The sequence below is a fragment of the Babylonia areolata genome, chromosome 11 (genome assembly GCF_041734735.1).
Source record: "Babylonia areolata isolate BAREFJ2019XMU chromosome 11, ASM4173473v1, whole genome shotgun sequence".
NCBI lineage: Eukaryota > Metazoa > Mollusca > Gastropoda > Neogastropoda > Buccinidae > Babylonia > Babylonia areolata.
In genome coordinates this window covers 30,725,033-30,739,429 of record NC_134886.1, presented here as the reverse complement: position 1 = coordinate 30,739,429, position 14,397 = coordinate 30,725,033, and the positions used below count along the sequence as shown (strand labels likewise).

The 14,397-nt window shown below is 43.1% G+C and overlaps 1 protein-coding gene across 1 annotated transcript; it reads left to right on the top strand.

The window, feature by feature from the left end:
- Positions 1 to 2,436: 2,436 nt before the first annotated feature.
- LOC143287207 (uncharacterized) lies at positions 2,437 to 5,112 on the top strand. The gene is made up of 4 exons (XM_076595153.1): positions 2,437 to 2,679; positions 3,218 to 3,427; positions 4,479 to 4,609; positions 4,674 to 5,112. The coding sequence occupies exons 1-4, from the start codon at positions 2,437 to 2,439 to the stop codon at positions 5,110 to 5,112; spliced, it is 1,023 nt and encodes a 340-aa protein (XP_076451268.1).
- The last annotated feature ends 9,285 nt before the right edge of the window (positions 5,113 to 14,397 follow it).

The following is a 14,397-nucleotide window of genomic DNA, read 5'->3' as shown; positions in this document are numbered from 1 at the left end:
GAGAAAAAATATCGGCGGCTGAGCCGTGATTCGAACCAGCGCCCTCAGATTCTCTCGCTTCCAAGGCGGTCGCGTTACCTCTAGGCCATCACTCCATGTCCATACCAAGGGTAACCGTTTTGTTGCCGTAGGTTCTTTTAAGTGCGGTAACTGCATGCTGCACATGATGCTTCTCGTATCATCCAAAAAACGTAGCACACAGATCACCATTCACAATGTCTTACCCGACTAAACAATTAGGAAAGCCGGATATCGGTGTTGACAGTAACTGTAAATAACAGGTGACGTCACTTTTCCATCCAGCTCGAGTGACGTCATAACACCATTTGATGAACGCCATGAATGACGTCACCAAGACCCCAGTATTCGGCTTGACAGTGTCTCCAAACAGTTCAATAACTGGTGAGTCAAGAATCACTGCTATCGTTTCTGACACGTTTCCGCCATTCATTTGACAAAGTTTAGATGCAGTAACCACAAACAGCAGGTAGAAACAGGTAGAAGGGAATGTGCAAACAGAGAACACAGAGAAAACACTTAGCAAAGAATGTAATATTTGTATTTGTATTTCTTTTTATCACAACAGATTTCTCTGTGTGGAATTCGGGCTGCTCTCCCCTGGGAGAGCGCGTCGCTACACTACAGCGCCTCCCATTTTTTGTTATTTTTTCCTGCGTGCAGTTTTATTTGTTTTTCCTATCGAAGTGGATTTTTCTACATTATTTTGCCAGGAACAACACTTTTGTTGCCGTGGGTTCTTTTACGTGCGCTAAGTGCATGTTGCACACGGGACCTCGGTTTATCGTCTCATCCGAATGACTAGCGTCCAGACCACCACTCCAGGTCTAGTGGAGGGGAAGAAAATATCGGCGGCTGAGCCGTGATTCGAACCAGCGCGCTCAGATTCTCGCGCTTCCTAGGCGGACGCGTTACCTCTAGGCCATCACTCCACTTGCTGGATGTATTCTATTTAATTTCAGAATGTCCACAAAAAACCCAAACAAAAACGTTCTTCGAAATTTGACTGATACCAACTAAATGTCCGATCACCATCGTCAAAACTTGGTTAGATGCAATTCATTTTCTGCTGGGAAGAAAAAAACAACAACAACAAACATACTCATTCATAAAACTTGGGAAGGGGGTACATAAAAACGTGTCCCCGCATCTAGAATTTACCTACATGTCGATACATTTACGTATTTTGTTGTTGTTGTTTAGTTGTTTTTTGTTTTTTAATATATTTTTCCATGTCTTTCTTCTGATCGTTTCATTTAGCATTGCTGGTATTAAGTTGTCAAGTCAAACATATTATTTCAAGATGGTAATTGAACAAGCAACAGCTAAGCAATCTGAAAGAAAAGGAGAAAACAGTTTTAGAAAGAAAAAAAACCCATAATAATGTGATTCAGCGTGATACATAATTTGTTGTAGTCACCATATTCTAAAACAGGGCAAAGGGGATTAACACTTCTTTGAATCTTTAACCTTCTTCTGAAATTTTTGATGTTCCTAAATAAAAAGAAAAGAAAAAAAAAGGTGTTAAAAACAAAGTGGCTGCCTCATTACACATTAATTACAGATGTTTCTGAAAAGAATAAATGTTGAACAGTAACAGTATTGAATACTTGTCTCAATTTACTATCCATGTGCGTGATGTATTCAATAAATGCGAGTTTTTCCTCACGTTGGATAATCATTCAAATTTAAATGGTATTTTTTTGGTGTTTTTTTTCTTCTTTCCAGTTGTTTATTTGTTTACTAATTTAATTATTGTTTACTTTCTGTTCACGTTTTCCCCCTCCTCTTCCTCATATGTTACGAAATAGAAATACTCTCGCAAATCAATTGCCGCTTTAGTACTCTGCAATTACTTAATGTGTTGAGGTTGTACTCTACAGTGATATGTATGAACTTGTGCAAAATTCTCGTAATGATGATGTTTCAATATTTGATATTTGATATGGATACTTATATTGCGCATATCATCGGTCGGCGATCAAACTCGAAGCGGTTTACAAACTCGGGGATCATTCGCACTGCAGGCTGCCTACATGGGTAGAGCCAACTGATGGCTGCCAATGGGCGCTCATCATTCGTTTCCTGTGTCATTAAATCAGATTTCAGGCAAACACAAACACACACTCAGACGGACATGTAACATTTTACGCGTTTGACCGTTTTGCTCATTTACCCCCACCATGTAGGCAGCCATACTCCTTTTTCGGGGGCGTTTCCTGTGTCATTCTATCAGATTTTTAGACACGCACACTTACACACTCAAACACACAATATGAGAAATATAACCTTCAATGCAAAGAACAGCAGCACCAGCAGCAGCACCACCAGCAGTAGCAACAACAACAACAGCAAAAGAAATCTTTGATGTCCACAGCTGACCAGGATACCACAAACAGTTCGTCCTTTCCTCCAGCGATGTCGGCACGCTCAGAAGACGTGATGTTGTTGCGACGAATCACCAGCGCCATCGACTTTTGGGTTCCACCGTTTCTCTTCTTCGTGGGGACGTTCACCAACACTCTGGTCGTCATGGTGATGCGGAGCAAACACTTCCGTCACATGTCCACGTCATTCTACATGGCGGTCAGCGCTGTAGTGGACACGGTCAGTTTACTGGTGCCCCTCCCCCCGCACTATCTCTACGTCAACTTCCCGCACGTGAGTTTGCCCTCCCACCCCCCACATCCCTTTTTTTTTCCAACAATTCTTTGTTTTTTGTTGTTGTTGACGATTTGTTTTAATGTTCATGTCTGTTCGTGTTGTTGTCGGTGGTGGTGGTAGTGGTGGTGGTTTGCTATCTTTTTCATTGTTGTCGTAGTTGTTGCTACTTTTGTTGTTGTTGTTGTTGGTGGTGGTGGTGGTGGCGATGCATTTATATCTATCTATCTATCTATCTATCTATCTATCTATCTATCTATCTATCTATCTATCTATCTATCTATCTATCTATCTATATATATATGCATGCACTCAGGGCCTGACAAAGCACGTTGGATTATGCTGCTGATCAGGCATCTGCTTAGCATATGTGGGATAGGCATATGGATTTCTCCGAACGCAGTGACACCTTGTTGAGAAACTGAGACTGTCACTAAAACTGAAACTTACACACACACACACACACACACACACACACACACACACACACACACACACACACACACATACACCAACCTCTCCTCACAACAACTTTCAGATCTTCGACAGCGTTCGTCACGTGCACGTGATCTGCGCCATCTGTCATCCATCTGGCTGGATCACCAGCAACCTTGGGGTGTTTCTCACCGTTGCCATGACAATAGACCGATCCCTGGCCATCCAGTTTCCTCTGAAGGCACCCACACTGTGTACAGTCAGGAAAGCCAAGATAGTCACCGTCTGTCTGCTGCTGCTCGAGCTTTTGGTGGTCAGTGCTGAATGCCCAACATCAGTTCTGTCTGAACTATCTTATCTTATTTTATTTATTTACGTTATTTATGTGATAGAGTAAGCTTGGCAAGGTGCTGTGATTTATTTTTAGAGATATTTTAAAGAACTAACACATCATAATTTTTTATGCTCACAGCGACAAGTTGTAATAAGGTACACTTGGTGGTAAAGGGCTGTGGTTTAGGGATGGATTTAATTTGGATAAAAGAATTGAAACATTAAAAGAAATATAATTTGGATCTGTTTTGTTATGGATCAATATCCTGTCATAGGAATATTTTGAAGGATCTTAATCCTGTCGGATCAATATCCTGTCGGCGGGGGGGATGGAAAGAGGATGAGAAATTCTATTATTGTGGTGAATACTGATAAATGTTTATTGTCATCTGATGTATCGACCAACGCGATGAGCAAGATGCGGACTACCGCAGCAAAACCTCCTGAAGTCTGCTACAGCTTTGACGTATATGATCTTTACTAATAGATCGTTAATTAAACTCCATCCCTCTGTACAACTATGACTTATAGGATATTTACTAATAGGTCGTTGATTAAACTCCACCTTTCTGTAGAGCTTCGACTTATAGGATCTTTACTAATAGGTCGTTGATTAAACTCCACCCTTCTGTAGAGCTTTGACTTATAGGATCTTTACTAATAGGTCGTTAATTAAACTCCACCCTTCTGTAGAGCTTTGACTTATAGGATCTTTACTAATAGGTCGTTAATTAAACTCCACCCTTCTGTAGAGCTTTGACTTATAGGATCTTTACTAATAGGTCGTTAATTAAACTCCACATCTCTGTAGAACTTTGACTTATAGGATCTTTACTAATAGGTCGTTGATTAAACTCCATCTTTCTGCAGTCATATGAGCCAGTTTCGAAAATAATGAATTAATAATATTGATGCCTGTTAAAAAAAAAATGGGAATGAAATGATGTGCAACTTATGCCGTTCAAGAATCATGTAATAAAGTATAATTCTGCGTTTTGAATGTAACTGATCACATGTCTCTGTTTCGCCAGGAAGGCCACGTGGCTTTCACTACACGTGTAGTTCCCAAGGGCGTGTTGGCTTACCTCTGCGCGGTGGACACCAGCTTCAGCGACACCTACCGGATCTTCCACGACATTTACTGGCCCTATATACACAACGTGTCCCTCATGATCTCCTTCATCGCCATCATCATCGGCAACATCGTCATCATCAAGCACGTCAAGAGGTCCGAGGACAGCAAAGGACCTTGGAGAGGGAGCCAAAAGTTCAGGAGGGACTCAGTCAGGGAAGACGTCCTCTAAAAGCCGTCAGCTTTCCCTGATGCTTGTCATCGACTCCGTGAGCATCATCACCTGCACTATGCCTTTAACCCTTTACATGATGTTGTTTCAGTCGTTTCAATCCATCAACATCTTCGACAACAGTCCTGTGGACCAAGCCACCCAGGGTTTGCTGTTCGCGATCGGTTTTTACCTGATCCAGGTGAATCATTGTGCCAACTTCTTTCTCTACTGCCTCAGCGGTGCCCGCTTTCGGGAAGCCTTGAAGGAAGTCGTCCTTCCCTGGAAGCTGAAGCACCAGGACAATCGCTTCACGAGATTCTTTAATAAGATTGCTACCGTTTCTTCCATCTCCGTTAACACTCAAGGAGATTTGGATTGATTTAAAGATAATGGAGGAATCGTGCACGGTCAGGAATTAGACTTGACCATGTTTTCGCCTTAATAGGTTTTTCAGAAAAAAATAAACAAACACACCCGGCATTCGAAGCACACGTGTGTACTCTTTGTATACTTGTGAATCCTTCACAGATATAGATATGGGCCTACAGTGGCAATTTTTGTCGACCATCAGTTCTGTATGTAAGATATTGTGTTTTGTCAACAATAATGACACTCTTTGGACATGCTTGGCGTTGGTCCCAAACTGAGCTCTCTTGTTTCGCCATCTCTGATTTTGTTGGTGTATGTATGGGGAGTGTCACACACACACACACACACACACACACACACACACACACACACACACACACACACACACACACACACACACACACACACAGAGGGAGAGAGACAGAGAGGGGGAAGAGAGAGAGAGAGACAGACAGAGAGGGCGAGAGAGATCGTGTAGATGTGCCACACCACATCTGCTTCAAAAAGGAGGGTGGGGTGGCAGTGGGGGAGACAGCTGACTGATCTACACCACATACCCAATACACTGGTCAGGCCATGCCTGCCTGCCGTAGGTTTTGTAGAAAACACAAACACAAAGGGTACAAGACAGATAAAGAAAGTATACCAAAGTTGTGACCAGAATAGCAGATACACAGAAAACAAAAATCAACGAGTAAACATACCTAGTATTTATAAGATGACCTTCACTCTCAGCAATTTAAACAGAGCGATGACAGGCGCAATAGCCGTGTGGTTAAAGAGTTGGACTTTCAATCTGAAGGTCCCGGGTTCGAATCCCAGTAACGGCGCCCGGTGGGTAAAGGGTGGAGATTTTTTTCCCGATCTCCCAGGTCAACATATGTGAAGACCTACTAGTGCCATAACCCCTTTCGAGTGTACAAACACACAGAGGATCAAATACACACATTAAAGATCATGTAACCCATGCCAGCGTTCGATGGGTTATGGAAACAAGAAATGAACGCCAGCAGGCAGGTCAGGGGCAGATGCAGCTCTGTGTCACCGATCTCCAGCAGCTTGCAAGGCGATGGCGACGGTCATCCTCGAATGTCCTCACTGCATAGAATAGTAGAATAGAACAGAATAGAATATGTCTTTATTACCAAGTGTACCGGGGTCACAAGGAATATTGGGTGGGGGAGGAGGGCGAGGGGGGATGGGGGGGGGGATAGTACATAACAAGATACGAACGCAAATCGAAAATCATACACAGACACAGCAGAAATGAAGATGTAAACAAGTGCATATCAATATAAAAACTTGTGCATACTCACACATGCACGCACTGCACACACACACACACACACACACACACACACACACACACATATACACGCACGCACACACACACACACACACACACACAAACTCTCTCTCTCTCTCACACACACAAAGACACACACAGACACACACAGACACACACACACACACACACACACACACACACGTTTGAACAGAAGCTGCATATTACATGTGAATGGGGCTGATATCTAGATCTTCAGGTAGATGGTTGATGATTGTACACCTGTCTGACGGGCGCAATAGCCGAGTGGTTAGAGAGTTGGACTTTCAATCTGAGGGTCCCGGGTTCGAATCACGGTGACGGCGCCTGGTGGGTGAAGGGTGGAGATTTTTACGATCTCCCAGGTCAACATATGTGCAGACCTGCTAGTGCCTGAACCCCATTCGTGTGTATACGCAAGCAGAAGATCAAAGACGCACGTTAAAGATCCTGTAATCCATGTCAGCGTTCGGTGTGTTATGGAAACAAGAACATACCCAGCATGCACACCCACGAAAACGGAGTATGGCTGCCTACATGGCGGAGTAAAAACGGTCATACACGTAAAAGCCCACTCGTATGCATACGAGTGAACGTGGGAGTTGCAGCCCACGAACGCAGAAGAAGTTTCAGTTTCAGTTTCACTTTCTCAAGGAGGCGTCACTGCGTTCGGACAAATCCATATACGCTACACCACATCTGTTGAGCAGATGCCTGACCAGCAGCATAACCCAACGCGCTTAGTCAGGCCTTGAGTGCATGCTTACATATTTGTGTACCCATGAAAGTGGATTTCATTTTACGTAATTTCGCCAGAGGACAACACTCTCGTTGCCATGGGTTCTTTTTCAGTGCGCCAAGTGCGTGCTGCACACGGGACCTCGGTTTATCGTCTCATCCGAAAGACTAGACGCTCAGTTTGATTTTCCAGTCAAACTTAGGAGAAAGGGCGAGAGCGGGATTCGAACCCACACCCTCACGGACTCTCTGTATTGGCAGCTGAGCGTCTTAACCATTCTGCCACCTTCCTCCTAAGAAGAAGAAGAAGAAGAAGAAGAAGAAGAAGAAGTACACCTGTTAGCAGCAAGAAGTCCTCACTGCGTTGTGTGTGAGGGGCGCACAAGGTACACCTATCAGCAGGAACAGTGTTAAGCTGTCAAGAGCTGTCGGGGAATTCTGCACCCTTCCACATAGACGGCATGGTAAGGCCAGGCCATTGAGGATAGGTCTGAAGTGTGTGTGTGTGTGTGTGTGTGTGTGTGTGTGTGTGTGTGTGTGTGTGTGTGTGTGTGTGTGTGTGTGTGTAATGGGAAGGGGGGGTATGTAAAATGATAAAAATGCCTTGCAATTAATGAATAATATAGCTTCTGTGAAGTGATTGCCAGTGTTTTATGTATACTCATTGAAGCAGATTCTACCCTGTATTGCTTCACTGGGTTTTTGATGGAAACGGATTATGTATTGTTGAGATTTTTGAAATGTGGATTTTTTGATTACATGATTTTCTTTTCTTGACACATATAACCTTCATTGCCAGGGGGTAAAAAGTCTCAAGCCGTCAAGAGCTGTTGGGGGAGAATCCTGGGCCCTTCCACGCGGATGGCGAGGCAAGGCCTGGTCATTGAGGTTGGGCCTGGAGGTTTTACCTTGGATGCTTGTAGTATCGGCTAACGGGCGCAATAGACGAGTGGTTAAAGCGTTGGACTTTCAATCTGAGAGTCCCGGGTTCGTATCTCGGTAACGACGCCTGGTGGGTAAAGGGTGGATCGTTTTTCCGATCTCCCAGGTCAACATATGTGTAGACCTGCTTGTGCCTGAACCCCCTTCATGTGTATACGGCAAGCAGAAGATCAAATACGCACGTTAAGGATCCTGTAATCCATGTCAGCGTTCGGTGGGTTGTGGAAACAGGAACATACCCAGCATGCACAAGCCCGGAAACGGAGTATGGCTGCCTCCATGGCGGGGGTAAAAACGGTTATACATGTGAAAAGCCAACACGTGTACCTACGAGTGAACGTGGGAGTTTCAGCCCACGAACGACAACCAAGAAGTAGTATCAGCTCTGTCCAGGACTTTTTAGGTCAGTGATGTGATCCTGCCAGCATTCCAGCATGACTGACCACAGAGAACATGCATGGACAAGCTCCATCCTTTCGACGTGTCTGTGGTAGAGAGAAGAGTTGGTGTATCATGTGTAATACTGCATTGGCACCACTCAATGATAGCAACAGATACACTTAGCTGGTGAGAAATCCTGTGCTTTGCACAGATTTTTTTTTAATCTGCTATCGCTTTGGTGGTGTCAGTGTAGTAGAAGTCAGAAGCTCCACGTGCGGCGGTTTTTTTTTTTTTTTTTTTTTTTTGTTTTTTTTTTTTTGCTGCCCCGTCATCTGCACCGTTTCAGTGGCATTACTCCCACGCCGCTCATTTAGATTCCCCCATACACGGCCACACCCGGGTTTGTCCGTCGTAGTTCCAGCGTCGGCAGTCCACAGGGAACCATCGATGTCAGGTCGCCAGGAGGCCACACACCAGAGGAGACCCTGCACTGCTGCTGAGTCACTTCGGTGGTGTTCAGTGGTGCCTGTTCTGTTTTAATGTACTTAGGACACCACCTACTAAGCCCCCTACTAACGACAATAATGGCTTTGTCGCGGAGCCAGACTGAGTGAGCGTCCCCCCCAGAGTGGAGACCGCACGTGCGGCGTGTTTGTTTGTGAAGTTTTTTTTTAATTTTCAGTTTCAAGGAGGGTCGTCTAAACGTACTTACTGACTCATATACACTACACTACAATATTATTTGCTTTAATTTTAAAAAAAAAATAAAGAAAGAAGAAAAGAAAGCAGATGTGTGACCTACGCATAAACCCAACACGCTGGTCAGAGGATTGAAAGTACTCTCTCTCTCTCTCTCTCTCTCTCTCTCTCTCTCTATATATATATATATATATATATATTATATCTATCTATATAACTATACTATAACTATATCTATATATATATATATAACACTGCCTAAAGTGGAATATGATAAACAAATTAATTAACAGTTAATCAAATGCATTAAATGTGTTTTTTAAACGTACACAAAAGACAAATGATGTGAAACAAACTAAGAAGAAAAAACAAAACATACCACGTTAAACGAACTTGTGAAAACTCACACACACGTGCATACTCACAAGGGCAAGCGTGCATTACACACACACACACACACACACACACACACACACACACACACACACGCACACACACAGATGCAACTTCGTTCCCATAAACAAATAAGTCACATGCATTCATTTTTGCAGCTGCACTCGCTAAGCAAAGAGATTCCCCCCTTAATTAACAGCACACATCAACAGACCATACCAGGTACAGGCCCACGCTCTCCTGATACACTGAAGGTATGACATCACAGCTTAGTCAAACAGATTCCTTTCTGCCAGTCTTCCTCTTCAATCTGAAAAAAAAATATGTGTTGCCTTAAAACCCCTTCACTGTCATGAACGTATTACGTACGTGCATAGTGACGTCACTGATGACGTCATCAGAAAAAAGAGAAATAGCTCTGGAAGGCTGAAAATTCACACAGTTCGGCTAGAGTGCTGTATCTCCAGACCATTTTCTCTGTTTTAGGCTTATTGTTTTGGATAAGGTTTTATGACATGAAACACCAATTTCTGCTGTTTTCCCCCTGGCACTGAAGGGGCTTTAATTAAAATATCAGATGAAAGAGAAATGCACGTTCAGAACTTAAAAACGAACAGGTTTTGTTTGCAACTTGGTCAGTGTCATGAAAAAAATATACTGTCAGTACCTTCCCACGAATACATTAATTTGTGTTTTACCTTAGTCTATGTTACCTGTTAGTGATCGTGTCTCGGAGGTCACGAATTGGCTTTAATAACTGATTATAGCGATTCGATTCTACTCTTCATTCGCCAAGCTGAGTCGTTCCGAAGCTGCAGAAAAACTTGGAGGCGGGATAACTCAGTTGGTAGAGCGTCGAACACGGCAACATAGTGATCATGGGGCTGAGGGTTCGAATCTCCTCCGACGGGCGCAATAGCTGAGTGGTTAAAGTGTTGGACTTTCAATCTGAGGGTCCCGGGTTCGAATCTCGGTAACGGCGCCTGGTGGGTAAAGGGTGGAGATTTTTCCGATCTCCCAGGTCAACATATGTGCAGACCTCCTTGTACCTGAACCCCCTTCGTGTGCACACGCAAGCAGAAGATCAAATACGCACGTTAAAGATCCTGTAATCCATGTCAGCGTTCGGTGGATTATGGAAACAAGAACATATCCAGCATGCACAACGGAGTATGGCTACCTACATGGCAGGGTAAAAACAGTCATGCACGTAAAAGCCCACTCGTGTACATAGGAGTGAACGTGGGAGTTGCAGCCCACGAACAAAGAAGGCTTTAATAACTTATTATAGCGTTTCGATTCTACACTTCTTCCATCAAGCTGAGTCGTTCCGAAGCTGTAGAATAAAAATTGGATCCGGGATAACTCAGTTGGTAGAGCGTCGAACGAGTGAACATGGTGATCATAGGGTCGGGAGTTCGAATCTCCGCCGAACCGTTTGGTTCAGAGGGTCTTTTCTCTCGTAGTTCACCTTGGTTCTGACTCCGTTCCTTTAACTCACTCAGTACGGCCAGTCCTCTCTTCTCCTCTACACAGACCCCTCGGATGTCCAGTGGGTGTCTGAATGACCCAACCTTTAGCTTCCGTCGTCAGAAATCTGGTATTCTTTGTCAACATTCACGTCTTCAGTATAAGAGCCTTCCGCTTGCAATATTTTGATGATGGTAACTGGGGTGAAACGCTGTTAACGTCGTCTCTTTCGCCGTTCGTATGGAGAGAGTTAAAGTCTTTCGAATGAGACTATAAACAGAGATTACGTGTGCGAAAGCTCGCATTACATCTTGCACACACGTAAAACCCCATCACCATCTCTCCGGCCGAAAAGAAGTCTAACCAATTGGATTGTTTGAATGACACGTGTTATTCCCATAGCAATGTGTCATACCCGAAGACGGAATAGGGCTAGGAAAATGATGGGAGTATAAACTGTCTCATTCGTAATAAATAAATGAAATAATTAGTCAATCAGTTGATGATGATAATAATGATAATGATAAAATAATGATAATTATAACAACAGCAACAGCAGCAGCAGCAGCAGCTGCAACGACAACAACAACAACAACAATAATAATAATAATATATGATGATGATGATGATGATGATGATGATGATGATGATGATAAGCCGAAGGAGAAGAAGAAGAAGAAGAAGAAGAAGAAGAAGAAAATCCTACAAAAGAAACAAAACGAAACGAAACGAAACGACATGAATCAAAACTGCACCCCGCCGCCCACGCCCCCTCCCCCCACCCCCCCAACCCACACCTTTTCCCTATAGAGCAGCACATTCTCCAGCCTTATTACGTCGGCTGCCGATCCACACCAGAAGCAATGGCCTCGTGCCAGTAATGACGAAACCCATTGCAGTCATGTTGCCCTTCTCCATGATTCAGTGGGTTTCTTGTCACCCTGGCATCAGAGGTGAAACACTCCGTTGCTTTTAACTCTTTCCATACGAACGGCGAAAGAGACGACATTAACAGCGTTTCTCCCCAATTACCACCATCAAAATATAACAAGCGGAAGGCTCTTACACTGAAGAGGTGGATGTTGACAAAGAATACCACAATTCTGACGACGGAAGCTAAAGGTTGGGTCATTCAGACACCCACTGGACATCCGAGGGGTCTGTGTAGAGGAGAAGAGAGGACTGGCCGTACTGAGTGAGTTAACGTTGGTCTTCAAAGTGGCGCAAATGGTCGATGATAGGTCTTCCTCCCCTTCCTCCTCCTCCTCCTCCTCCTCCTCATCTTCTTCTTCTTATCATTATGATCATCATCAGCATTATCATCATCATCATCATCATCTTCTTCTTCTTTTTAGTAGTAGTAGTAGTTGCAGTAGAAGTCATAGTAGTAGTATCTCTATTATCAATAATCATTATGATTATTATGTTTGTGAAAGCAAGAAGCAGACTGCCATTTTCAGACATTGCCGGCCTCATTAATGTGTTGTTTCTTATTATGGGTATTCCCCACACCCCCCACCCCGCTTTAAAAAAAAAATTACCTGCTTCCAATTATGATAATTATGTAGCTTAGATTTCCTGGTAAACTTTGTCCGGCCTAACAAATGATGGATTATTACAGTGTGGGGAGGAAGCGGTGAGTGCAGCGTCGAACTACTTCAGATCGGGACACATCCCACAGTGTCCTTTGTTGTCATGGTCATTCAGATTGATCATACCACAGTCATCTCTGTACTCAAAACATAGATGGCATTTCGGGGCGTCTTCTTCTTCTTCTTCTTCTTCGTTCGTGGGCTGCAACTCCCACCTTCACTCGTATGTACACGAGTGGGATTTTACGTGGATGACCGTTTTTACTCCGCTGGCAATGTAGGCAGCCATACTCCGTTTTTCGGGTTTTTTTTTTTTTTTTTTTTTTTGTATGTGAAACGTTTGATCTTCATCTGCTGTGAGAGCCTGCCTCAGAGTCACGCCAGTACATGACAACTACTCCCCAGAATGGAGGTTTGGAAAGCGCTGAGATTTTTTTCCCCATTGGTTTGATATCCACAATGTGGGGTGTATTCTGTTGGGTTTTTTTTTCTGAAACAACAGTTATTATTATTGGTTACTTCTCCACTCCTCCACTACAGCCTTTTCATTCTCCTCCTCTTCTACATCATCATCATCGGCATCATCATCATCCTCACTTACCATCATCATCCTCCTCTTCCTCCTCCTCATCACCATCCTCCTCTTCCTCCTCATCCTCATCACCATCCTCCTCATCACCATCCTCCTCCTCCTCCTCACCATCATCATCACCATCCTCATAGCCATCCTCCTCATCACCATCACCATCTTCATCATCCCCACCACCACCATCATTACCATCATCATCATCATCACCATCCTCCTCCTCCTCATCTTCATATGTCAATAAAATCAATATCATGAATACCATGAACACATAAATGCATATAATAAAATAAACAAAAAGCAACAATAAAACAACAACAACAACAACAAAAAACAAAAGAAACAAACACTGAAACATGAGCAACCGTGAGATAACAAAAAGTTGTGAATTCATAATGTATGCATCAAACTATCAATTTTTATCACGTTTAATATAATATTCCTTCAATGAAAATACGCTGAAAGCTGAAACTCACACCAGACTCATAATATCCCATACATGAGGATAATCATAAACATTGTAAACAGGAGGAGCAAAACATGTATGGAGTTCCCGACACCGAATTGTTGTCTGAAATAAAATGGTTCGAAAGCTGAGTTCAGAAAGTGTATGTAAAAAAAAACAAAACAAAACAAACAAACAAAAAACAACAACAAAAAACCCCCAAAAACACCCCCCCCAAAAAAAAACAACAACAACTTCCACATAATGAAAGAACGACATGCAGTAATCACCATAAATTTGATTTGGCAGAAATGTGTTCTAGAAAAGCAACACTCAATGTGTCAAGCACCAGTACAGAAGGACTGGAGAGAGAGATTTAAGAAAAGATGTGTGTGAATGTGTGGTGTGCTTTAAATTTACAACGATGTTTCTAAAATTGTTTGAAAATATTGCTCATGGGAAGAACCTGAAATGCTTCTGACTAACATTTTAAGCAGCCTTGTCATGTTTGCAGTCAATAATAGCATGAAAACATGTAACGTTCTGGCTTCATCATAATATATACTTTTTTTTATATTTTATACATACATATATCAGAAAAGTCTCTTATCAAGAAGAAGCGTACAGTCTGATTTCAGACTGAAAACCAATGGCAAGCTATCGGCAACTTACTGAAATTTATCATCGAATGAGATGCTTATGTGTCAATGTTGTTGTTACAGATG

Excerpts from the sequence above, each read along its gene's own strand:
- LOC143287207 (XM_076595153.1), top strand. The coding sequence starts at position 2,437 with ATGTCGGCACGCTCAGAAGACGTGATGTTGTTGCGACGAATCACCAGC. Across the intron at positions 3,428-4,478 it reads TGCTGCTCGAGCTTTTGGTG|GAAGGCCACGTGGCTTTCAC; the intron begins GTCAGTGCTGAA and ends CTGTTTCGCCAG. Across the intron at positions 4,610-4,673 it reads TGGCCCTATATACACAACGT|AGGTCCGAGGACAGCAAAGG; the intron begins GTCCCTCATGAT and ends AAGCACGTCAAG.